This window comes from Pristiophorus japonicus, chromosome 13 (genome assembly GCF_044704955.1).
Source record: "Pristiophorus japonicus isolate sPriJap1 chromosome 13, sPriJap1.hap1, whole genome shotgun sequence".
In the NCBI taxonomy this organism is placed as follows: Eukaryota; Metazoa; Chordata; class Chondrichthyes; family Pristiophoridae; genus Pristiophorus; species Pristiophorus japonicus.
This window is the reverse complement of record NC_091989.1, coordinates 123,648,428-123,676,017: the sequence shown is the minus strand read 5'-3', so window position 1 is coordinate 123,676,017 and position 27,590 is coordinate 123,648,428. Positions and strand designations below refer to the sequence as shown.

At 47.4% G+C, this 27,590-nt stretch overlaps 1 protein-coding gene across 1 annotated transcript in view; it reads left to right on the top strand.

The window, feature by feature from the left end:
* The window catches only part of dus2 (dihydrouridine synthase 2), a 152,533-nt gene that overhangs the window by 68,899 nt on the left and 56,044 nt on the right, over positions 1 to 27,590 (top strand). Inside the window, 1 exon segment of the mRNA XM_070897985.1 lies at positions 25,970 to 26,035. Within this exon segment, the coding sequence (XP_070754086.1) occupies positions 25,970 to 26,035 (66 nt within the window).

Sequence of the window (27,590 nt, the reverse complement as noted above, 5' to 3'; positions counted from 1 at the left end):
TCACCAATGTCTACAGTCCTCCTGGATAACTGTACCATCTCTCCGCTGTCATGTGGCGCTCGTGGAACAGACCTGCCGCGTCCACGAGGCTTCCGCGGGATCGACGCCGTCCTGGAGACAAATGGAGTGCCCTGTGGTGAGGTGCTTGGGGCCGGTACCTCCAGAGTGGAGGCGGGAATGACCGGAGGACCACTAGATGGCCTTGGGGTGGAATGGCTTCTGGAGTGTGGCGATGCAGGTTCCTCGAAGACCGCGCTCTCATCCATCGAGAACAGACGCAGCGGATTGACGGGCAAGGATCGGAGCTCCTCAGCACCAGATGTTGGATCGTCCGGAGAGTCGGGCCCCGCGCCCCCACCTTCTGGCCTCTGTGGTCTTGCCTGCGGCTGTGCTGCTGGCTGAGCTGCAAGGCGCAAATGAGGTTATTAGAGGAGAAGGGGGTGCTAGGGTCACAAGGTAAGTCCAGCACTACACACAGCGTATGCACGACAAAAACACCACCGCTCTCAAAATCATCACAGACATCACATTTCATGACTATCAACACATTTGCATGCAATGATTTTCATTAGGCCAGCCTTATTTCTATGACAATTTTACAAATCATTTATCATATATGATTGTTCGGCTATGAGTGGGTGTGGCATCTATTGACTTTACATTACGCAATGTTGTAAGCTTTACTCACATGACATCACTTCAGGGTCTGCAGATGCATCCGTGGCTGTCTGGGGGTGCTTCCTCACGAGTGCAAGCACCCGCTCCTCCATCTCAGTGATGTCGCTGGGGACTGGTGGCCCCCCACCCGTTCGCCTCTGCACGGATCTCATCATCGATAGCTTCTTCTGTAAAAGGTAACAGGACGACATGGCATGAGATCATTGCTAGGTACTGAGACAGACACTGATACAACACATAACCGACAGATGTAATCATGATTATCATGCAAATTATCTTCTTTACCTAAAGACATGCACCGTGACCGCAGGCTTTGAGTAAAACAGTCCCAGTAAAAGTGAAAGACCTCACATCTGCTGGATAGTCACTCATGACTGTTACAAATCACATTATATAAATACATAAGTACATGTAAATCAATGTAATATTTACTCTTGTGGATCCCACAAGGTCGTTCCATCGTTTGCGACGTTGGTTGCCCTCACGAACCTCGTTGGTCACCGACGAGACCACCTCTGCTATCTCGGTCCATATCTTCTGGTAGGCCTTTGGGGTGGGCTTCCCATGCCCCCCCCCCGTGTCAAATCACCCCAGTGTAACTCGACCTCCTGCAGGAGGGAGGCATTTGCCTCATCCGAGAACCTCCTGGCTCTTTTACGCCCTCCAATGTGCTCCTCTGCCACCTCACTGATCTCTCCAGCGTCAGTCTCCACAGTGTGCTGTGATGCCTCCTCCACTCTCTCCATTATAGGCCAAATTCGGGCAAATATGTGGCTGGTGACAGCTAATTTTTGTTTGCCTAGTTGCTGTGAAGCTCTACAATCTCCCTCCTTCCGTCCATAGCAGCCAGACACGCCCTCAGTCCCTCTGAGCTCCCTCTATCTCTGTCTCCTCTTCTGCGCATGTCATGATGACCCTTGACCTGAGTCACGGGAATCGAGCGTTGCCGTGCCGTTGCTAAGGACGGTGACACGTTACGGCAGAAGGTCAGCGAGATTTAACGCTACCGCCCATTTCATATCGCTCGCTGTAACGCCCATTTTCAAATATGGAGACTAGGTGGTTTGAGAATGGGCGAGAAGCCGGCGATCTGAAAACCCATTTTTACCGCCAACGCCGGAAATAACGCCCATTTTTGGATGATATGCACAAAAGTGGAAAATCTAGCCCAAGTCCCCTAGATTTAGTTTCCCCTGAGTGGAAATATCCTCTCTGCGTCCACCTTGTTGAGCCCCCTCATTATCTTATAAGTTTCAATAAGATCACCTCTCATTCTTCTGAACTCCAATGTGTATCGGCCCAAACTTCTCAATCGATACTCATATGTCAACCCCCTCATCTCCAGAATCAACCTAGTGAACCATCTCTCAACAGCCTCCAATGCAAGTATATACTTCCTTAAATACGGAGACCAAAACTGTACGCAGTACTCCAGGTGTGGCCTCACCAATAACCTGTACAGTTGTAGCAGGACTTCTCTGCTTTTATACTCTATCCCCCTTGCAATAAAGGCCAACATTCCATTTGCCTTCCTGATTACTTGCTGTACCTGCATACTAACTTTTTGTGTTTCATGCACAAGGACCCCTCTGCATTGCAATACTTTGCAATTTTTCTCTCTTTAAATTATAATTTGCTTTTCTATTATTTCTGACAAAGTGAATAATCTCACATTTTTCCACATTATACTCCATCTGCCAAATTTTTGCCCACTCACTTAGCCTGTCTATATCCCTTTGCAGATTTTTTGTGTCCTCCTCACAATTTGCTTTCCCACCAAACTTGGTTACATTACACTTGGTCCCCTCATCTAAGTCATTAATATAGATTGTAAATAGTTGAGGACCCAGCACTGATATCTGTGGCAACCCACTAGTTTTTGTTTGCCAACCGGAAAATGACCCATTTATTCCGACTCTCTGTTTTCTATTAGTCAGCCAATCCTCTATCCATGCTAATATATTACCCCCAACCCTATGAGTTTTTATCTTGTTCAGTAACCTTTTATGTGGCACCTTATTGAATGCCTTTTGGAAATCCAAATACACCACATCCACTGGTTCCCTCTTATCCACCCTGCTCATTACATCCTCAAAGAACTCCAGCAAATTTATCAAACATGATTTCCCTTTCATAAAACCATACTGACTCTGCCTAATTGAACTATGCTTTTCCAAATGTCCCACTACTGCTTCCTTAATAATGGACTCCAGCATTTTCCCAACGACAGATATTAGGCTAACTGGTCTATAGTTTCATGTTTTCTGTCTGCCTCTTTTTTTAAATAGGGGCATTACATTTGCGTTTTTCCAATCCGCTGGGACCGCCCCAGAATCCAGGGAATTTTGGTAGATTACAACCAATGCATCACTATCTCTGCAGCCACTTCTCTTAAGACCCTAGGATGTAAGGCATCAGGTCCAGGGGACTTATCTGCCTTTAGTCCCATTATTTTACCTAGTACTACTTCATTAGTGATAGTGATTGTATTAAGTTCCTCCCTATCTATAGCCCCTTGATTATCTACTATTGGGATGTTTTTAGTGTTTTCTACCATGAAGACTGATACAAAATATTTGTTCAACGTCTCTGTCATTTCCCTCTTCTCCATTATTAATTCCCCAGTCTTATCCTCTAGGGGACCAACATTTACTTTAGCCACTCTTTTTCTTTTATGTACCTGTGGAAACTCTTACTATCTGTTTTTATATTTCGTGGGCATGGTTGGAATTGCAGTGCAGGCTTGTCAGCAGGCTGAGAATACACATCTAGATATTGTTGATGTAGCCGATCTTGTGGCAAAAATAGGCTCGCTCAAGCCTCGTGTAACAGAAAATTATTTTATGTTCAAAGTGTGATTTATACATTAGCACGATTTCTTACATTACAACATTGACTACACTTCAAATGAACTTCACTGGCTGTAAAGCGTTTTGGGATGTCTTGAGGTCCTGAAAGGTGCAAATTTGTTCATTTTTTAGTATAATTTTCATGCACATATTCTTTATAGAGCAGAGGTTTGTCAGATTTATCTTTGTATGTGCACATGTGAGGGAGAGGGATCAGAAATGCACTGTAGGCTCACGGTCACAGTTATGTAAATCTGTAAGCTCCGGCAGAGCTTTAAAAGCAAAGGCAAATCTGGAAATGAATGTTTTCTTTCCCCAAACCTGTTTTTGTAAATCTTCATTTGATACCAGACGTAGAGTTACCAACTGCTTTGGGCAGGAGTCCAGCGTAATGACCGATTGGTCTCCCGAGCATTGCTGCTGGCGACTCGAGGGAAACGGTCACTGTTTGTGGAGTTCGTACTTGTGCAGTACCCCGGCTATCGTGACTTGCAGCCACACCGCCCTGTCTGAGCCTGACCGCCCTGTCTGAGCCACACCGCCCTGTCTGAGCCACAGCGCCCTGTCTGAGCCACACCGCCCTGTCTGAGCCTGACCGCCCTGTCTGAGCCTGACCGCCCTGTCTGAGCCACACCGCCCTGTCTGAGCCTGACCGCCCTGTCTGAGCCTGACCGCCCTGTCTGAGCCTGACCGCCCTGTCTGAGCCAGACCGCCCTGTCTGAGCCTGACCGCCCTGTCTGAGCCAGACCGCCCTGTCTGAGCCTGACCGCCCTGTCTGAGCCACACCGCACTGTCTGAGCCACACCGCCCTGTCTGAGCCTGACCGCCCTGTCTGAGCCACACCGCCCTGTCTGAGCCTGACCGCCCTGTCTGAGCCACACCGCCCTGTCTGAGCCACACCGCCCTGTCTGAGCCTGACCGCCCTGTCTGAGCCACACCGCCCTGTCTGAGCCAGACCGCCCTGTCTGAGCCAGACCGCCCTGTCTGAGCCTGACCGCCCTGTCTGAGCCTGACCGCCCTGTCTGAGCCACACCGCCCTGTCTGAGCCACACCGCCCTGTCTGAGCCACACCGCCCTGTCTGAGCCACACCGCCCTGTCTGAGCCTGACCGCCCTGTCTGAGCCACACCGCCCTGTCTGAGCCACACCGCCCTGTCTGAGCCTGACCGCCCTGTCTGAGCCACACCGCCCTGTCTGAGCCACACCGCCCTGTCTGAGCCTGACCGCCCTGTCTGAGCCTGACCGCCCTGTCTGAGCCACACCGCCCTGTCTGAGCCACACCGCCCTGTCTGAGCCTGACCGCCCTGTCTGAGCCACACCGCCCTGTCTGAGCCTGACCGCCCTGTCTGAGCCTGACCGCCCTGTCTGAGCCACACCGCCCTGTCTGAGCCACACCGCCCTGTCTGAGCCACACCGCCCTGTCTGAGCCTGACCGCCCTGTCTGAGCCACACCGCCCTGTCTGAGCCACACCGCCCTGTCTGAGCCTGACCGCCCTGTCTGAGCCACACCGCCCTGTCTGAGCCACACCGCCCTGTCTGAGCCACACCGCCCTGTCTGAGCCTGACCGCCCTGTCTGAGCCTGACCGCCCTGTCTGAGCCTGACCGCCCTGTCTGAGCCACACCGCCCTGTCTGAGCCACACCGCCCTGTCTGAGCCCTGTTGGTTTCCCTACTATTCGGAGCTCACCACTTTGTGAGGACGATGGCAACGGGGCTAACAACATTTTTCTGGAAACTCCATGAGTCCTTGAGAGAGCAACTGGGAGAGAGAGCGAGACACAGACTGGGGGAGGGAGAAAGAGACACACAGACTGGGGGAGGGAGAGAGCGAAACACAGACTGGGGGAGGGAGAGAGAGAGACACAGACTGGGGGAGGGAGAGAGAGAGACACAGACTGGGGGAGGGAGAAAGAGACACACAGACTGGGGGAGGGAGAGAGCGAAACACAGACTGGGGGAGGGAGAGAGAGAGACAGACTGGGGGAGGGAGAAAGAGACACACAGACTGGGGGAGGGAGAGAGCGAAACACAGACTGGGGGAGGGAGAGAGAGACACACAGACTAGGGGAGGGAGAGAGAGAGAGACACAGACTGGGGGAGGGAGAGAGAGACACAGACTGAGGGAGGGAGAGAGAGACAGACTGAGGGAGGGAGAGAGAGACAGACTGGGGGAGGGAGAGAGAGAGAGAGACACAGACTGAGGGAGGGAGAGAGAGACAGACTGGGGGAGGGAGAGAGAGAGACACAGACTGGGGGAGGGAGAGAGAGACACACAGACTGGGGGGGAGAGAGAGAGAGAGAGACACAGACTGGGGGAGGGAGAGAGAGAGACACAGACTGGGGAAGGGAGAGAGAGACAAGACTGGGGGAGGGGGAGAGAGAGAGACAGATTGGGGGAGGGGGAGAGAGAGAGACAGACTGGGGGAGGGGGAGAGAGAGAGACAGACTGGGGGAGGGGGAGAGAGAGAGACAGACTGGGGGAGGGGGAGAGAGAGAGACAGACTGGGGGAGGGGGAGAGAGAGAGACAGACTGGGGGAGGGGGAGAGAGAGAGACAGACTGGGGGAGGGGGAGAGAGAGAGAGAGAGACAGACTGGGGAGGGGGAGAGAGATACACAGACTGGGGGAGGGAGAGAGACACAGACTGGGGGAGGGAGGGAGGGAGAGAGAGAGAGAGAGAGACAGACTGGGGGAGAGAGAGAGAGACACACACAGACTGGGGGAGGGAGAGAGTGAAACACAGACTGGGGGAGGGAGAGAGCGAAACACAGACTGGAGAGTGAGAGAGACACAGACTGAGGGAGGGAGAGAGAGAGAGACAATCTCGGGGAGGGAGAATGGAGGAGGGAGAGAGAGGGAAACACATTGGGGGAGGGAAAGAGAGACACAGACTTGGGGAGGGTGAGTTCATGTCGACCTGTGATATACGCTGTTGTATAGGGGTCAAGTTTCGGCCGCCCGCTAGAACGGTGCACATCGGAGAGGCCCGCCTAATTTATAGAACAAAAATTGCGCCGAATACTTAGCTCGCGATTCTCAGATCGCTGTAGGCCCAATTCCACCTCGGCGCAGCGCAGCAGGAGCTGCTGGGACGGAGCTACAACTCTGCACCGAATACAGTGCCGGCAGCTGCGCGCGTGTGCAGTAGCTCCTGGCCCTCCCAGCGCGTCCTGTCTCCGAGGCGACGACCCTATCCCAGGCCGACGGGACGTCGCCCCTGTCCCCGGCCGTTTGGCCTGCGCACCTTATCTCGGCGGCGAGGCCCACCTGCCTGGCCTCTCGCTGGGGGCGGGCCCCACCCGAAGAGTAGGCGGCAGCAGCCCGGCATCGACTGCGTGCCGGCCCCGCCCGAAATCCTCGGCAGGGCCCGGCTTCTTCGCTGTCTTCTCTTCTCTCCCCCATCTTCTCTTCCCCCCTCCCCCCCCCCCATTTTCTTCTCTGCCCCCCCCCCCCCCGACCTTTTTCTCTGCCCCCCTCCCATCTTCTTCTCTCCCCCGCCTCCCCTCTCCCTGGTGCTGCAGTAGGTGAGAAGAAATAATTTTTAATTTGGGTGTGGGAGTCAGTAAATTGAATTAGCTTTTGGTTTTATTTTTAAAACTTGCTGTGTATTGTAAAAAATCATAAAATTGTACGAAAATTTTAGTACTGATATCAATGATGTTTTTGTTGAATCAGTGTTATTTACTTGGTGTTTCCATTGCAATAGAAACATCACAGAAGTAGTCTTTATTTAAGCGTTACTTATCCTTAAATCATCTTTTGTGTTCTTTGATTTATAAATCACGTTATTCATCTTAATATTAAACAAAAAGTCACATTTTTTATTCGGCGCGTGGTGATATTGTGACACTCAACTAAGGTAACTGCAATAACATTTTACAAACAATAGGAATATGTCACGTGATGAAGCATCATATGAGTGGTGTCATGTGATGAATGCCATATAACCAAATATCACATGACCAAATCTCCAGGGACACATCACAGCAGAGTTTTCAACCGTAACCAGAGGTTGTGAGAATGTTCTGTTTGAAAATAACTTTCTCTGGCAAATGTTATAAATGGATAGTAATAAATCTCCCGTGTGACAATGCACATGTTCTGAGGAGCAAGAGGCCTTGGAGCATGTAGGGCAGAGAGGTGAGCAAGGGTCAGGGCCGTTGGAAGGCTCAGGGAGCCAGTACTGGAGTTGGGAGGCATGGAGTCTGGGAACACAGGCGGACTGGACTGTGCAGAGCACAGGAGAGTAAAGAGCAAGGTGGCTGGTTGTGTTTTTCATCAGTTGTTTCTCCAGATGTGAGTGGTGCCAGCTAACCAGTATTATCAGTCATGTGGTCAGCAGGGACCAATCAGTAACCTGGAATGCATTCTACGCTCATTCTGTTCTATCGCCATATCTTATCGATACCAACCTTTTGTAGCACAGTTCGACTTTTAAGTTAGAAATTTACAGGTAAATTCAGTATTTGCAAAGAGGGGAACAATATTGTGACAGTGGGATTTCTCGCTGTAATGGCGTTTGGGTTGGGGGAGTAAACTTGCACAATACACAAATGCACCTGAAGCACATTAATACAACTTCTAGTATCAGGGTAAAGAAAACAGTTATTGGTCAATGGACAACGAAGAAGCCAACAAAACTTTTGTGTAGTTGCTTCAATACATTTCTTCGTTTCTGTTCAGCGGTTCGGATTTTCCTTCATGCTTTTCGTTGGGAGGTAGTTTTTTCCTTTTGCTTTCAGTTTTCTGTTCCTGTCTGTTTTTTTTTTCTTATTTCCCTCTTGGTTTCATTGTGGTTGAGGAGCTGAAAGCTTTTCTTTCCAACTTGTTTTTACGGATGTTTGAATTCCCTAGGTGATACCTGACAGGTAGGCAAGAATAGAATAATGGGCTGATGATGGATGGTAAGGTTTCTAAAACGAGCTTGCTATCTTTGACAGGCACTTCTGTCCAAAGGTACTTGTTTCCAAATCTTGGTTGTGGAAGCTTGCTAATCTATGCTTGAAATATAGTAAAACAACATCTCCATCTGTGTCGTCTGGTTCTGCGCTTTCATTGAAATGAACTGGCTAATTTATGTCTATGTCATCCATGTCTCTCATTGTTTTAAAACCAAGATCAAATCTCCCTTGATCTTCTTTTGTCCAATGAAAGATCTTCTGTCAGTATCTCTTGACAACCTTGTGCCCTGTGTCGTGGAAATAGAGTGGAGAAGCTGGGGTTGTTCTCGGAGCAGAGAAGGTTGAGAGGAGATTTGATAGGGGTGTTCAAAATCATGAGGGGTCTGGACAGATTAGATAGGGAGAAATTGTTCCCATTGACAGAAGGGTCGAGAACCAGAGGACACAGATTTAAAGTGATTGGCAGAAGAACCAAAGGCGACATGAGAAAAACCTTTTTTACGCAGCAAGTGGTTAGGATCTGGAATTTACTGCCTGAAAGGATAGTGGAGGCAGATTCAATTGTAGCTTTTAAAGGAGAATTGGATAACTACCTGAAGTAAAAAATTTTGCAGGGCTACGGGGAAAGGGCGGGGCAGTGGAACCAGCTGAAGTGCTCTTGCACAGGCTCGATGGGCCGAATGGCCTCCTGTGCTGTAATCATTCCATGATTCTAACATCCTTGTCTCTTTGTTCTGAACTCTACCTCACACACCACCATCCTTAATGTATGGTGCCCATCTCAAGGTACATTAAAGGGCAGAAGTAAAACAATAAACTCCACCAAGTAGGATGAAAAAAGGAAAACTAAAAAGTTAGAAATGAGGAGATAAAGACATGGTTGAAGAGAGACGTTTTGAGGAAGCTTTTGAAACCAGGAAGGGAGGGAGCAAGGTGGAGGAATCCAGGGAGGTAATTCTAGAGGGCAGGAAAGTAATGGCGGAAGCAACGGGTACATGTGTGAGGACATCTTGCAGGAGGAGATTGCTACGAGACACTTGAGAGTGTGAGAAGAGGTAACGGGCGATGGGTAAGTGGAATGGGGGAAAACTGGGTAAGTAAAGCAGACATCAGTGGCCCAGGAGTCTGGTGGGGAAAAAAAATTAGCCGGGCATCATGGGTAGAGACCGCCCCACCAGCACAGTGCTCCGAGGGAGTGGAGACAGGGGCCCCATGATGGGGTTGACTTATGAAGATAGGTTGAGTAGGTTGGCCTATATACATTGGAGTTCAGAAGAATGAGAGGTGATCTTATCAAAACATACAAGATAATGAGGGGGCTCGACAAGGTGGATGCAGAGAGGATATTTCCACTCTTAGAGGAAACTAAAACTAGGGGGCATAGTCTCAGAATAAAACTTAAAACTGAGATGAGGAGGAATTTCTTCTGTCAGAGGGTTGTAAATCTGTGGAATTCTCTGCCCCAGAGAGCTGTGAAGCTGGGTCTTTAACTATATTTAAGGCGGAGATTTTTGAGCAATAAGGGAATAAAGGGTTATGGGGAGCGGGCGGGGAAGTGGAGCTGAGTCCATGATCAGATCAGCCATGATCTTATTAAATGGCGGAGCAGGCTTAAGGGGTCAAATTGTCTACTCCTGCTCCTATTTCTCATGTTCATCCTGAGTACCACCACAAATGCTGGTACACACCCATCCCACATTGCTAGCACCCACTGCCAGGGAGAAAATGGAAATTATAATTAAGGTTTGAAGTTGTTAAAACCAACATTGAGACCAAAGGCTGCAAAATGCCCAACAAAAATGTGCAGTGCTGTTCCTTGAGCTTTTGTTTCAATGACCGGAGCCTTGATTTTAACCCCTCCTCGTCTGATGAGAACGGGAAATGCGATGAGTTAAAATCCGAGCAGAGTACTTGCCTCCCTCTGTGCACCGCACTCCCGCCTGTTGCCAATTTAACTTGTGAGGCTCTCGCCACAGGCAGGCAAGAGTCTCAACATTTTCAAAAGTCTGGGGGGCAGGGCCATGACGTCATTTGTATCCCGATGCTGTTTTAACCCTGGGCTGTGTAAGTCGTGGACAGTGCTGGTCACGCCAGGGAAAGTTACCAACGGATGGATCCAGGGCCAGAAGAGATCTAGCAAGGCAAGTATTTTTTTTAAGCTTTACTGGTTTTATTGCAGAGCAGGAGTGCTGCTCTGGGCTCCATAAGGAAATATCGGGGCCCCGACCACAAACTTTCCCTTTTTTCCCCCCGCTCCCCAATGACTTACCTTGGGGCCTGGGTCAGTTCCATTGAGTCCCCGGCAGCAGCTACCTGGCTCCCGAAATCCCGCTTATGCCTGCCGGCCTCCTCGACATTCCTGCCGATGTTAACGAGGCCCGGGAGTTAAAATTTGAAGCATAATGAATAAAGTTCTTCGATCAGGACTGGAGCAGGAAGCAGTGCCAATGCAGTCATCGGAAAAAGAGATCGGGGGGCGGGGAGGCTGGGGCGGGGTGGGGCTCTGATTGGACAACACATCCTATAAAAAGGTAGGCATAGCCCAGAGCTATGCGGGTTCCCATAGAGACGTCTTTAATCTGGAGGTAGTGGATTGAAAGGAAAAGCATTTTAAGGCGAGAACCAGGCGGAAGAGGGTTGTGGTTGGTTAGGAACTGGTTGGGCCGCTGTTCAAGGAAGGTGCGGAGGGTCTTCTGGTGAATGGTTTGTTCAATTTCAATTTCAATGGGCTAACCCCTCCCTATATTGTTAGTGGTCTTCTCTCTGGAAAAGGGGAGTCAGCTGATAATGTATCTCATGAGTGAACTTCACCCACAGGCTACCAACCTGTGCAACATAGCCTGCATTAATTGTTCACATGTTGTATGTGTGCTTGTCCAATATGCATAGCCTTGCATTGAAAATCTATCTACCATTAATAACTGCCTACCAATGGTTTCTATAGTTACATTAGTAATTTTCTGCTTCACCCAGTTGCAGGTTCTGGCAAGAATTCAGTTTTAATGAACAGACATGTTGATTTTGTTTCATGTCCTGTGAGGATAATACCAGGAGCTTAATGGACACACAAAATCACTGAGAGTGACTTCGGCAGATGTGATTATGCTTTGTATAAGCTCTATTAAAGAGAGAAAAGAATACTTACATTTATATAGCACCTTTCACGACCACCAGACATCTCAAAGCGCTTTACAGCAAATTAAGTACTTTAGGAGTATAGTCACTGTTATAATATGGGAAACGCGGCAACCAATCTGCGCACAGCAACTCCCACAAATAGGAATCTGATAATGACCAGATAAACTGTTTTTGTTATGTTGATTGAGGGATAAATATTGGCCAGGACACTGGGGATAACTTCTCTGATCTTCGAAATAGTGCGATGGCATCTTTTACATCCACCTGAGAGAGCTGTCAGGGCCTTGGTTTAACGTCTCATCCGAAAGATGGCAGCACAGACAGTGCAGCACTCCCTAAGCACTGCACTGGAGTGTGAGCCTAGATTTATGTGCTCAAATTCCAGGAATGGGATTAAAGTCAATTCAGTTTATTATTTTGGTCTTGGCTGTACTGAATGGAAGGCAAACACTGACAGTAACTGTCACAGAGACATGGGGCTCAAGTTTCGGACTCCCGCTAGAACGGCGCACATTGGAGAGGCCCGCCTAATTTGTAGAACAAAAATTGCGCCGAGTACTTGCCTCGTGATTCTCCGATATCTGTAGGCCCATTTCCAGGTCGACGCGGCGCAGCAAGAGCTGCTGAGGGCGGAGCTACAGCCCTGCGCCAAAAACAGTGCCGGCAGCTGCGTGCGCAGTAGCTCCTGGCCCCCCCAGCGTCCTGTCTCTGGGCGAAGGGACGTCGGCCGAGTGGCCTGACTCATCTTACCTCGTTGGCGGGGCCGCCCGGCCTCTCGCTGGGGGCAGGCCCCGCCCGAAGTCCCCGACTGGGCCCGTTCAGCTTCCCCCTGTTCATCATCTCCTCCCCCACCCCCCTCCCATTCATCTTCCTCTCCCCCCCCCCCCCCCCCCCCTCCCGTTCATCTTCCTCTCCCCACCTCTTCTCTTCCTCCCCCACCCCCCCCTTCTCCCCGGTGCTGCAGTAGGTGAATAGAAATAATTTTTTATTTATTGTGATTTTTTAATTTTTATTTTTTTTGATTGATTTATTGGTTGATTTATTGATTTATTTATCATTTATTATTGATGATGGCTCTTTATTTGTAAAAGTGATGTGTTTCATGTTTGTAAACTTCCCTTCCCCCCCCCCCCCCCTCGCCCCATCTCTCGATCCCTATGCCTGATTTCTAAGTGTAGGCAAGGTTTTTCTGAGCGTACAAAAATCTACACTTACTTCATTCTAAGTTAGTTTGGAGTAAGTTTTCGCTGCCTAAACTTGCACAACAGGCATAAGTGGCTGGACATGCCCTCTTTTGAAAAAAAAATCTGTTCTAAAATGGAACTATTCTAACTCACTAGAACTAGAGCAAACTAAATGCTGAGAATTGCAATTTCTAAGATGCTCCATTCTAAACTAGTTGCTCCAAAAAAATAGGAGCAACTGAGGCCGAAACTTGAGCCCATGGTGGTGAGGTGCTGTGGCATCTGTGTTATGAGACTAAGGGACTGCTCTTGATAACTGGACTACGCAGCTTTCAGCTAATTGGGAAAACACTCCGTGGGGTGGCTTTCTAAGTCCTGCTTTTTGTTCGTTTTTAAATTGAAGATTTTACTCTATTTAAACGTGAAGGCTGTGATACATTCTGCTCGAAACCTGACACCGTGCATGAGTCATCTGTTGACTTGCATTGGTTCATAGAGGTATTTTTAAAACCTTTTGGAGATTCATAATTGATTCCTAAACCAAAAAACTGCTAAGTTATTGCATGTATTTGACTTGCCATTGAGATCATACAATTAAATGCTTGAATTGAATAACCATGCCAAGTATTATGTCTAACAATACAGTATTAAAATCTAATGCCTTTAAATTTCACAGTGCAAATTTTGCATTAAACATATACCCTCATGATCAAAAGACGGTTTCAAGATAATATTTGTGTGCACCAAGAGTCATGTCATTTCCTCCAAGAAGTCTTGCATGCTTTAGTATGTGTAAAGAAGTGATGGAGGAATGGGTGTTTGTGTTTAAATTAACCAGCCTGGCTTCTGTATACATTGTTATCAATATTGCAATCGTGTTTAAGAACCTACAATCCTGGAAGCTTTTCAATTTTTAATGTGACTCATGCTGAAGCCATAAAAATGCTTTCAATGAAAGGGAAAACATAGTGCAAGTCTTTGCTTGATGATGGTTTTTTAATTGATTAAGATATGTAAATAAAGAACCAGAAAAATGACTTTGTTTCCTGCTGCGCCCAAAATTCTGGGCATAATTTTACACCCATTTTGAACCAGTGTAATTGCAGGAAATGATGATTTCCAGCTCTTTATCCAAGGGGTGATACCACTATAATGAGCCATGATGTGTGCTGGTGCAAGGATGAGTAGACGGGTGTAATACAGCAAGGAAATTTGGGTGTAGCATAATTACGTACGTAACACACTTGCGCCCGAATTCCCTCGCCGCCTATTTGCTTTATGTCCCGATTAATCGTCTCTCTGAGTGCAAAGACCCAGGAAATTCCAGCGCTGTAACTGTACCCATTTGTCGAATTCTATCTAAGGTTATACTCGGTCCACCACTGGGTAAGATGTATGTTAAGCAGTAATCTGAGAATCGTCAAATGAATCATCAGGTGATAAAAATGACACCAATTTTATTTTCAGTTGGATCCATACATAGAAAATAGGTGCAGGAGAATCGGCCCTTCGAGCCTACACCACCATTCAATAGGAGCATGGCTGATCATGCAACTTCAGTACCCCATTCCTGCTTTCTCTTCATACCCCTTGATCCCTTTAGCCGTAAGGGCCACATCTAACTCCCTTTTGAATATACCTAACGAACTGGCCTCAACAACTTTCCGTGATAGAGAATTCCACAGGTTCACAATTTTCTGAGTGAAGAAGTTTTTCCTCATCTCGGTCCTAAATGGCTTACCCCTTATCCTTAGACTGTGACCCCTGGTTCTGGACTTCCCCAACATCGGGAACGTTCTTCCTGCATCTAACCTGACCAATCCCGTCAGAATTTTATATGTTTCTATACTGAATGGGCTGCGGCAGCATTGCAATGGCCTTTCTATCGGAGGTTGGAGTATTGGAATGAATTCTCTTTAATAACACATTCCCTTTGAAGTTTTCTAATGAATGGAATTTCAAGTTAATGCTTAAAATCATTGTGATCATATTTGCATTTAATGATTCCATTAAGAAATGTCTGCTGTCTCAGCTTTTGGGTTGGTTTGACTTTTAAACAATGTTGGGCCACCATTCTTCAGTTGGATACAGCACCATACCATCATCTTCTGTCTTCAAAACATCCAATTAACTTAATGATCCATAGCGGTAATCTTCAGAGTATGATCTCATGTCCTTCATTTTTCCCCATTACATTGTGGTGACAGAGGTGAAACCGATGACGGTCTTGTTCCTCAAATACTATGTAAATCCAGCTCCCAAGCTACTGCACTGCCCCTGTAGCTGTGTATTGCAAAAAGCTATTCAGGCTGGGGGTCTATTGAAAATTTCAAAATTGAGATTCATAGATTTTTGTTAGGCAAGGAAATTAAGATGGCGTTAAGATACAGATCAGCTATGATCTAATTGACATCAAGTCAGCATTTGACCAAATGTAGCATCAAGGAGCCCAAGTACAACTGAAGTCAATGGGAATCAGGGGGAAAATTCTCCACTGGCTGGAGACATACCTAGCACAAAGGAAGGTGGTTGTGGTGGTTGGAGGCCAATCATTGCAGCCCCAGGACATCGCTGCAGGAGTTCCTCAGGGCAGTGTCCTAGGCCCAACCATCTTCAGCTGCTTCATCAATGACCTTCCCTCCATCATAAGGTCAAAAGTGGGGATGTTCACTGATGATTACAGTGTTCAGTTCCATTCGCAACTCCTCAGATAATGAAGCAGTCCATGCCTGCATGCAGCAAGACCTGGACGACATTCCGGCATGGGCTAATAAGTGGCAAGTAACATTCGCGTCACGCAAGTGCCAGGCAATGACTATCTCCAACAAGAGAGAGTCTAACCACCTCCCCATGATAGTCAACGGCATTACCATCACCGAATCCTCCACCATCAACATCCTGGGGGTCACAATTGACCAGAAACATAACTAGACCAGCCACATAAATACTGTGGCAACAAGAACAAATTAGAGGCTGGCTATTCTGCAGCGAATGTCTCACCTCTTGACTCCCCAAAGCCTTTCCACCATCTACAAGACACAAATCAGGACTGTGATGGAATACTCTCCACCTGCCTTTGAGTGCAGCTCCAGCAACACTCAAGAAGCAGCCCACTTGATTGGCACCCCACCTTAAACATTCACTCCCTCCATCACTGGCATGCAGTGGCTTCAGTGTGTACCATCTACAAGATACACTATAGCAACTCGCCAAGGCTTCTTCGACGGCACCTCCCAAATCTGCGACCTGTACCACCTAGAAGGACAAGGGCAGCAGGCACATGTGAACATCATCACCTCCATGTTCCCCTCCAAGTTACACACCATCCTGACTTGGAAATATATCGCCCTTCCTTCATCGTCACTGGGTCAAAATCCTGGAACTCTCTCCCTAACAGCACTGTGGGAGTACCTTCGCCTCATGGACTGCAGCGGTTCAAGAAGGCGGCTCAACACGATCTTTTCGAGGGCAGTTAGGGATGGGCTATAAATGCTGGCCTTGCCATCGACGCCTACATCCCTGAAACAAATTGTAGAAAAGGCTCGCGGGCCTGAATGGCCAACATTCCTATGACTCTGCACATGTTACTTTTCAGAGGAAAGGGAGATTCTGTAGAAAACAGACTTGTCAGTTGCGTTCGGGAAGTATGATGTTTTAAAAGAAAAATTGAGGATTTACTCAACTTATGCTCTGCATTGCAAGTTCTAAAAGTAGTATTGCTTTTGTTATGTATGTAAAACTGTAATTACCATGTCTAACCACCAGAGGGCTTATCCCCTGGAGTCCCACGGGATCCCACAATCCCTTGGGAGCACCTGTATATAAGAAAGCCTCACAGGCTGGAGAGACACTCTGAGATCTGTAATAAAGGATTACGGTCACACCTTACTTTGAGCTTGCAGTATCTAGTCTGATTCTTTATTCAAGACATAACAACTGGTGACGAAATACGAATGACAAATCCCACCACAACAATGCGGAGAACTGTGGGCATCCTGGAGAAATTTTCGGAGGGAGATGATTGGGAAACCTTCGTGGAGCGACTCCACCAATACTTCATGGCCAACGAGCTGGAAGGAGAAGCGAATGCTACCAAACGAAGGGTGATCCTCCTCACTGTTTGCGGGGCACCAACGTATGGCCTCATGAAAAATCTGCTCGCTCCAGTGAAATATCGTACGATGAGTTGTGCACACTGGTCCGGGAGCATCTATAACCACTAAGAACATTTTTCCCAAGAATGGGCCTGCGTAGTCGACCCGAAGGAAAGCGTTCTGATGGCGAGGTATCGGTTCTGCACGTACAAGAGGTCTGAAGGCCAGGAAGTGGCGAGCTACGTCGCTGAGCTAAGGCGCCTTGCAGGACATTGCGAATTTGAAGGACACTTGGAGCATATGCTGCTGCAAGTACTGTGTACAAAGTAACGTTGTTCTCGAATTGAAATGTACAGGGCAGGACTTACACACCTGCAGCTGCACGTCCGCAGATAACTCAGAGTCCACCATCAAGGGTGGTGAATACAAGGCCATTAACACCTTGTTGGCGCTGCGGGGGTGATCATCGTTTCCATTCATGCCGCTTCAAAGGATACGTTTACAGGGGCTGTGGAACAATGGGACACCTTCAATGTATGTGCAGGCGAGCTGCAAATCCTGCTAATCCTGCAAACCACCATGTTGCAGAGGAGGACAGATCCACAGTGGATCATGACGAACCAGAGCCTCAGACGGAGGAGGCAGAGGTATATGGGGTGCACACATTCACCACAAAGTATCCCCCGATAATGCTGAAGGTTGAATTAAATGGACTCCCAGTATCTATGGAGCTGGACACGGGCGCAAGCTCGTCCATAATGAGCAAAATGTCTTTCGATAAGTTGTGGTGCAGCAAGGCCTCAAGGTCAGTCCTGACTCCTATTCGTATTAAACTGAGAACGTATACAAAGGAACTGATTCCCGTAATCGGCAGTGCTACCGTAAAAGTCTCCTACGATGGAGTGGTGCACGCGTTACCACTCTGGGTGGTACCGGGCGATGGCCCCATGCTGTTCGGCAGGAGCTGGCTGGGAAAGATACACTGGAACTGGAACGACATCCGAGCGCTTTCGTCCGTCGATGATACCTCGTGCCCAGGTCCTAAACAAGTTCTCCTCGCTGTTCGAACCAGGCATCAGGACGTTCCAAGGAGCAAAAGTGCAGATCCATTTGACTCCGAAGGCGCGACCCATCCATCACAAGGCAAGAGTGGTACCTTACATGAGAGAGAGGGTGGAGATCGAGCTGGACAGGCTGCAACGAGAGGGCATCATTTCGCCGATCGAATTCAATGAGTGGGCCAGTCTGATTGTTCCAGTCCTCAAGGGAGATGGCACCGTCAGAATCTGTGGTGATTACAAACTAACTATCAATCATTTCTCACTGCAGGATCAATACCCGCTACCGAAGGCAGACGACCTATTTGTGATGCTGGCGGGAGGGAAAACGTTCACGAAGCTGGACTTGACCTCGGCCTGCGTGACGCAGGAGTTGGAGGAATCATTGAAAGGCCTCACCTGCATCAACACGCACAAAGGTCTCTTAATTTACAACAGATGCCTGTTTGGGATTCGATCGGCCGCGGCGATATTCCACAGGGACATGGAAAGTTTGCTGAAGTCGGTCCCGCGCACCGTGGTCTTCCAGGACGACATCTTGGTTACAGGTCGGGACACTGTTGAGCACCTGGAGGAGATTCTTAGTCGGCTTAATCGTGTGGGGCTCAGGCTAAAATGCTCGAATTGCGTTTTCCTGGCGCCTGAAGTGGAGTTCCTGGGGAGAAGAATCGCGGCGGATGGCGTCAGGCCCACCGATTCGAAGATGGAGGCAATCAAGAACGCAATGAGACCACAGAACGTGATGGAGTTGTGGTCGTTTCTAGGACTCCTGAACTATTTTGGTAACTTCTTACCAGGTCTTAGCACATTGTTAGGACCCCTGCACTCTTTACTGCGTAAAGGAGATGAATGGGTATGGGGTAAAAGCCAAGAAAATTCCTTTGAGAAAGCTAGGAAGCTGTTGTGTTCAAACAAATTGATTGTGTTATATGATCCATGTAAGCGTTTGGTACTAGCATGTGATGCGTCGTCGTACGGGGTCCAGTGTGTATTGCAACAAGCTAATGAATCTGGGAAATTGCAACCGGTTGCTAAGGCCGAGAGGGCCTACAGTATGATCGAAAAAAAAGCGTTCGGATGTGTTTACGGGGTGAAGAAAATGCATCAATATCTGTTCGGACTCAAATTTGAATTGGAAACTGACCATAAGCCGCTTATATCCCTCTTTTCTGAAAGCATGGGGATAAATACAAATGCATCGCCCCGCATCCAGTGATGGGTGCTCACATTGTCCACATACAACTACGCCATCTGCCACAGGCCAGGCACAAAAAACTGTTCCGATGCTCTCAGCAGGCTGCCATTGCCCACCACAGGGGTGGAGATGGCACAGCCCGCAGATTTAGTTATGGTAGTGGAAGCATTCGAGAGTGAGTAATCACCTGTTACCGCCCGACAGATTAGAACCTGGACGAGCCAGGACCCCTTACTGTCCTTAGTAAAAAAAACTGTGTACTCCATGGGAGTTGGTCTAGTGTCCCGTTAGAGATGCAGAAAGAAATAAAGCCATACAGCGGTGCAAAGATGAAATGCCTCCTATGGGTAATCGGGTAGTGGTGCCAAAAAAGGGCAGGGACACTTTCATTAGTGATCTCCACAGCACCCACCCAGGCATTGTAATGATGAAAGCGATAGCCAGATCCCACGTGTGGTGGCCCGGTATCGATGCAGACTTCGAGTCCTGCGTGCATAAATGTAATACATGTTCACAGTTAAGCAATGCACCCAGGGAGGTGACACTAAGTTTATGGTCCTGGCCCTCCAAACCGTGGTCCAGGGTCCATGTCGACTATGCAGGCCCATTCTTGGGAAAAATATTCTTAGTGGTTGTAGATGCGTATTCCAAATGGATTGAATGTGTGATAATGTCGGCAAGCAGGTCCGCTGCCACCATTGAAAGCCTACGGGCCATGTTTGCCATGCACGGCCTGCCTGATGTCCTTGTAAGTGACAACGGGCCGTGCTTTACCAATGTCGAGTTCAAGGAATTCATAACCCGCAATGGGATCAAACATGTCACATCTGCCCCGTTTAAACCAACGTCCAACGGTCAGGCAGAACGAGCAGTTCAAACAATCATGCAGAGCTTGAAGCGGGTAACTGAAGGCTCACTGCAGACTCGCTTATCCCGAGTCCTGCTCAGTTACCGCACAAGACCCCGCTCACTCACGAGTCCCTCCCACTGAACTGCTCATGAAAAGGGCACTTAAGTTAAGGCTCTCGTTACTTCACTCTGATCTACACAAGCAGGTGGATTCAACAGAATACATATCATGATCATGCAAATGTGAGACGCAAAATTGAGATAAATGATCCTGTATTTGTGTTGAACTATGGACAAGGTCCCAAGTGGCTTCCTGGCACTGTTTTGGCCAAAGAGGGGAGTAGAGTATTTGTGGTCAAACTCTCAAATGGACTCACCTGCCGAAAACACTTGGACCAAACCAAACTCAGATTTACGGACTATCCAGAACAACCCACAATAGACTGCACCTTTTTCGACCCTCCAACACACAAACAAGTGGAACCGACCCAGCGGTTGACCACGAAGCAGAACCCATCACCCGCAGCTGCGCAGCAGCCCAGCGAGGGCCCAACAAACGACTCATCAAAACCAGCATTTGCACCGAGACGATCAACCAGGGAAAGGAAGGCCCCAGGTCGACTCACATTGTAAATAGTTACACTATTGACTTTGGTGGGGGGGATGGGTGTTGTTATGTATGTAAACCTGTAAATACCATGTCTAACCACCAGAGGCCTTATCCCCTGGAGTCCCAAGGGATCCCACAATCCCTTGGGAACACCTCTATATAAGGAGGCCTCACAGGCTGGAGAGGCACTCTGAGATCTGTAATAAAGGACTACGGTCACACCTTACTTTGAGCTTGCAGTATCTAGTCTGACTCTTTATTTAATTCATAACAGCTTTGAAATGACAGCCGTGCTTCTCTGACAAGGTGTTGCCTGACAGTCAAAGCTTTACTAACTTGTGTAGAATCATAGAAATTTCAGAACAGAAAACCACTCAACTCATTGAGTCTGTTCTACCTCCATCTTGGAGATATCTGCTCTGATCTAATTTTCTTGCTCTTTCCCCATATCTTTTTATAATGCAACTATTTGTACTGCACTTTTTTGTGACAACATGCGATACACCCCACCCGTCAAGCTCCACCTCCCCGGCCTGAATCATTTCCTCCACGTGGTGCCGAGAAGCAGGACCTGGGACCAAGAGGGAGAGAGAGAGACTCTGGGGAAAGAGAGAGAGAGCGAGGGGCTGGGCAGGGGGTGGGAGGGGGCGGAAGAGAGAGAGAGGGGAGAGAGAGAGGCTGGGGGGAGAGAGAGAGAGAAAGACTGAGGGGGTAGAGAGAAAGAGACATGGGTGGGGGAGAGACACAGGTGGGGGGAATCAGAGGGAAGAGAGGGGACTCGGAAGACAGATCATGTTCTTCCAACCCCCTACAAGGGACATCGTTGGAGTGGATGATATCCATTGTCACTATTCACTTCATACCCAATAAACCTGTTAACACTCCGTACAGAAAGCCTGCCCCATCTGTGGTGGGGTGGGGCGGCAGGGGGATGGATGCACTTGCGCTGGGGTAAGGCACTTTGGCTAGGGGAGGCATGCACTTGGACTGGGGTAAGGCACTTTGGCTGGCCCTTGCTGTCTTCTGGGGAGCTCTGTCCTCTGTCGCTTCAGGAAGTCAAAGTAGATCGAATTACAATGTGCAAAGTCAGTGGGACCTTGGGATGGGCGGTTCCAATGACACATTCCTGTGAAACAAAGGGTGTGGCTTATCCCCAAGGGGACCAATCAGGGTGGAGCATGGTGGCCATTTTGGCAGTACAAATAAACACATCCATCTTTTTATTATTTGTTTGTTCTTCAAATACTGCAACGGGGCTCTCTTGTGTCCACCTGAGCGGGCGGATGGAGCCGTGGTTTAATGTCGCGTCTGAAAGACAGCATTTAGGACAGTGATAGAAAGAAAGAACTTGCATTTATACAGTGCATTTCACAACCTCACAATGTTCCAAAGTGCTTTGCAGCCAATGATGTACTTTACAAGTGTAATGACTGCTGTAATGTAGGAAACTCAGCAACCAATTTGCACACAGCAAGCTCCCACAAACAACAATAAACAGTGGCGAGATTTTTTTTTTAGTGATGTTGGTTGAGCAATAAATATTGGCCATGCTGCACTCCAGTGTCGGCTTGGATTGGATTGTGGGCTTTAAGTACCTGGAGTGCGGCTTGAACCCACAACCTTCTGACTCACAAGCAGGATTGTTAGCACTGAACCATGGCTGATACCTGCTAGTTAGTGAATATTTTATTTGAATGTTTTTTGAATGAGCCTTTTTTTAAGGACGGGACAGAAAGAAAACAGTGAAATAACACCTTGGGCTCAATTTTCCCCAGAGGTTTTTTTTGGCGTACTTGAAGAGTTACGCCCGTTTTTTGGAGGCCCAAGTATGCCAAAACACAAAGTTTTAAGTTCCCCGTTGGATTTCTTCATTTTGGCGCAGCCTAACCTGTCCTTTAGTTTTGGGGGTGGAGCCTTGATCAACGCCAAAAAGATTGGGTTGCCACAGTAACCAGGGACACAATGCAAGCTGAGGCTGCAAAGTGAAACAGCCAGCTCCCAACACATTAAAACTCATTGCATCAACATAAAAACAGAATTATTAAAGACGATCCCGCTCCCCAGCCTTAGCCCTGGCCGAAGGGCTTGCCGGTCCCGATCCCCTGCCACACCTCCCCCCACCCCCCCCAGCCCCAAATGCCTTGCTGGTCCGCTCCCCGCTCCTATCCCAGGCTGAATAGCCTCCTCCCTCCCGGTCCCCGCATCTAATTACACCCGAAAGGCTTCCCTCCAGCCCCTCTCTTCCCCCCGCAACACCCCCTTCCACACCCCCCCCCCACCTCTCTCTCTCCCCCTCTCTCTTACCTTTCCTGCTGTTGCTGTCCGGGCATCTGCTGTACTTCCCTGCCCCGATTTCCTTACCTGCCCCGATTTCCTTACCTGCACCGATTTTTTGCAGAGGCCACATACGCTGGCCTAAGCAGAACTGGAGTAACTCTCAGCTGGCCAAACTTGCCTAAATGGCCAGAATTGGCACGGGTGGCAGGTTACGCCCCCTTTGGCTGAAAAAAAACTACCTAAAAAAAATCGTAACTAACTGAGTTACGCTGGTGCAAATTGATTGGGGAAACTTTTTTTAACAGGCCAAAAAAAGCAGCCTGTTCCAAAAAAAACATGCAAATCACTGGGGAAAATTGAGCTCTATGTGAGGCCACTACACGTTAAAAAAGTCCTGTATTTGTAAACATGAAATGAATATCTTCTGTGTTTATATAATAAATACAAAAGAATCGTGTCAATTAGTTGCATCTTCAAAACATCCTGTTGGCATTTTAGACATGTTTTCACTGAGATTTATTTTAAGATTTCCTCATTTTCTGCTATGTAGTTATTTGATTTCGTGTTTCTATGGGAATGCTTTTCCCCAGAGAATATAACAGGAGAACAGTACAAAATGTTGCATATTTTGTTATATATTCACTAAGTGCTCATGGCAAAGTTGTACCTGGAGAAAAACATGACAGCTGTGTATTACCTTCAAACCTCTTGCCTCATGGAAATCCACCAATTTGGGTCTTCTCCCCATCTCAGCTACTCCCAATTATATCAAATAACATGAATGTGAATTGTCCATGGAAAGTTTGCATTGTCATGGTCACTTGCACAACTTAATTACATTTCCTGAGGGATGCAATTAAACATAAGATTTTTTTTAAACCCTACACTGATCTTTCTGCAGATACTAAAAAAAAAAGTCTAGAAGCTGAAAATGTAATGGAGTCGTCAGCACGATTCCAAAAAGAAAATTGTGCAATAGAAATGTGACTGAGAATTACTGAGTGATAAATAAGAGCAGCGTTTATTATCATGTATAAATATTATCAAAACTAAAATTCAGCCACAATGTAATAACGATCAATACATAGCTCTGTATGAGTACAAATGAGTGAATCAAAATCATTTTTATCCTAAATCTCGTGCATGTGCATTGTGAGATCTGGGTTTTCTTCACATTTAAGCCCCAAGTTTCCACATGATTTGTTCCTGATTTTTAGGAGCAACTGGTGGAGAACGGAGTATCTTAGAAATCGCAATTCTCCACATTTAAGTTTTCTGCAGTTCTAGTCAGTTAGAACAGTTTCACTTTTGAACAGAATTTTTTTTTCAAAAGGGGGCATGTCCGGCCACTGACGCCTGATTTGAAAGTTTCCACAGTGAAAACGTACTCCAAACTAACTTAGAATGGAGCATGTGAAGATTTTTGTAGAACTGAAAAAACCTTGTCTACACATTAAAAAATCAGGCGCAGGATACAAATTAGGCGTCCGGAACGGGCGGGGGGGGGGGGGGGGGGGAAAGGGAAGTCATTAAATTCTACAATAAATCCTTATTTATACTTATACAAATATTATTCACTTTGGAACAGAATTTTTTCTTCAAAAGGGGGCGTGTCCGGCCACTGACGCCTGATTTCAAAGTTTCCACAGTGAAAACGTACTCCAAACTAACTTAGAATGGAGCAAGTGAAGATTTTTGTAGAACTGAAAAAACCTTGTCTACACATTAAAAAAATCAGGCGCAGGTTACAAATTAGGCGTCCGGAACGGGGGGGGGGGGGGGGGGGAAGGGAAGTCATTACATTCTACAATAAATCCTTAGTTATACTTATACAAATATTATACAATTAATTCCAACCTGAATAAAAATTTATAAGCAAAGAAAAGATTAAATAAACCATGTTCCTACCTGTGTGAAAGTGCTTCAGGCAGGGAGAAGGCTGCAGGAAGCCTCACAAGTTGAGGCAGCCGTTCCCGACGGCAAGGGGGGGGGAGGAGGCAGTAAGGGCCCGACCCGACCGCAGTGGGGGGCAGGCAGGGAGAAGGCAGCCGTTCCCGACGGCAGTGGGGGGGGGGGGGGGGAGGCAGTGAGGGCCCGACCGACCGCAGTGGGGGGGAGGCAGGGAGGAGGCTGCAGGAAGCCTCAGAAGTTGAGGCAGCCATTCCCGACGGCGGGGGGGGGGGGGAAGGCCCCCCTGCCGTCGGTCGGGCCCGTCGGGAAACGGCTGCCTCAACTTCTGAGGCTTCCTGCAGCCTTCTCACTGCTGCAAGAAGCCTCAGTGCTGATCATGGAAGGGCAATGTGGTTTTATTAAAAAATGTTAAAAATTGAACAGCTACAAAGAACTACAAAAATGGCCGAGTGCCAATGTTTCCTTCACACTGCGCGTGCGCGAACGCTCCAACGCGCACGCGCAGGGTTGCCAGCACGAAAAAAATTCATTTAAATGGTACCCGCCCCCTCCTACTTACAAAATCGGCGCGAGTGGTAGGCTCCGCCCCCTGGGTGCCGCGCCAAGCACACATCGAGCTGCAAAGCGCTCGAGAATAGCGCGTTTTTTTTCAGGCGCCGTTTTCGGCGCGAAAAACGGGCGCCCAGCTCGGAGGGGCGCCTGTTTTGCCGCGTGTGGAAACTTGGGGCCTTAAAATGTACCTTGTAGCGGATCTGACTTGAGACTTACAAGATAGTAGCTGTGAGTGCTGTAGTTTTGCAGAGACAGCTCTGGATTTGCTGTTCTTTGGTTTGATTTTGGGCTTGGAGCTATGAACATTTTGATCTTGTGCTGTGAAGGATTCGGAGGCTCGGATCATTGAGGTTCACTGTGTTAAAGAGGCAGCATCTGGCGACTCAGATGGCCACACTGTGTGGGAGGTCACTTGTAATTTACTCCGAGGTTTGTACTGTCCTGATACAAGATTTTCAGCTGTAAGCTTTGGTGTGAATTAACACAGAGAGGTATAATGCTGTGCTATTCTGTCAAATTTAATTTGAAAAAATCTAGAAATAAAATATTATTTTTAATGCAAAAACATATAATTGTAGTTAAAGGAATAGAGCCTGGAGCTGATCAAGATTTTGATAGCATTTTTATTAATTATGGTATTAAGCTAATTTTGCATTTTTTGCCCTACCTTTTTAGATCCTTTCCACCCTTGTCAAAGGAATCTCAAAGCCAGTGACCTGCAAAATTCGAATTTTGCCATCTGTAAGTATTTGGGTGTTTATTTACTTTCTAAATGTCATGTAGTAACTTTCATGTTCATAATCCATTTTCGTTGCTTTTTCTACTTATAGAAAAGGTACAGTAGTGTAGTCGTTACTGGACTGCTAATCCAGAGAATGTGAATTCAAATCCTACCATTCAGTTTAAAAAAATATATAAATCTGGAATGGGCCCAAGTTTCCCCAGGAGTTGCTCCTATTTTTTTTGAGCAACTAGTTTTTTTTTGAGTATCTTAAAAATCGCAATTCTCCCCATTTAGTTTGCTCCAGTTTAAGTGAGTTAGTTCAGCTTTTTAGTTCAATTTTTTTTCCAAAAGGGGGCGTTGCCAGCCACTTACGCCTGTTTTGGCCATTTAAGCAAGTTTAGCCAGCGAAAAGTTACTCCAAACTAACTTAGGCCAGCATATGTGTCCACTTTCGTTTGCTTAGAAAAACTTTGCGGAGACTTAAGAAATCGTCTCACCGTCGGTGGTAGAGCCTTCTGCCTCCTCAGCCCTACTCTCTGTCTTTGCTAACCCTCTCCGCATCTCCATTTCTTGAAATTTGCTGGCGTCACAAAAGTAGGAGGTTTGGCAGACAGCGAGAAGGATTTTTTTTTAAACTACAGGAAGACATAGGTAAGCAGAATGGGCAGACAGATGATGGATGCCGTTTAATGTGGATAAATGTGAGGTGATATGTTTTGGGAGAAAAGCACAAAAGGGTGTGGATGAACAGAGACCTAATTAGCCTGAAAGTGCAGGTAGATAAAAAGAAGACCAACAGCATTTTGGGCTTTATAAATAAGGGTATAGAGAATTAATGAGTGGATATTGTGCCACAGTTATATTACCATGTGCAGTTTTGGGCTTCCCATTGTTGAATAGGAAACTGCCATAAATAGCAAACAATGGTTGTGAGGGGAGACTTGAAATGCTGGGACTATTTCCGCTGGAGCAGTTATGGCCAAGATGAGATTTAATAGAAGCTTTTAAAAAATGTTAAGGATTTTGATCGAGTGAATAGGGAAATTCGATTTGCTATGGTTGGAGAGTCCATAACGAGTCATCAATTTAAAATGGTCATCAAGTGAGTGAGGGGAGAGGCTGAAACACATTTCTTTTCACAGAGGGTTGTTAGAGCATGGAATATTTTGCCACAGAGAGTGGTTTGATTTATCCAAATCAAATTTGGATAAATATTAGAAGCAGGGGAAGATACAGGGTTGTGAGCGGAGTGCGGAGAGTGGGATTAATTTTGGATTGCTCCAACAAAGAGCTGGCACAGACATGGCCTTCGGGGCTGAACGCTGCTATGTTTTTCCTTTGTAAAATCTTCCTTGAACCTATCTTTTCAACCAAGTTTTCGGTCACTCTCTTTAATTTTTTTCTCACTGCCTCGGCATCGAGTTTCCACTTGTGAAGCCCCATGGGACACTTTTTAAAAAACATTGAAAGGGCATGCTGTTATAAGTAATTGGGTATTTTGGAGCTTCCCAAATTTGTTCTGAATATTATTTTTGTTCAAAATCTGTTTTCACATAACTACTCCCCCAGCAC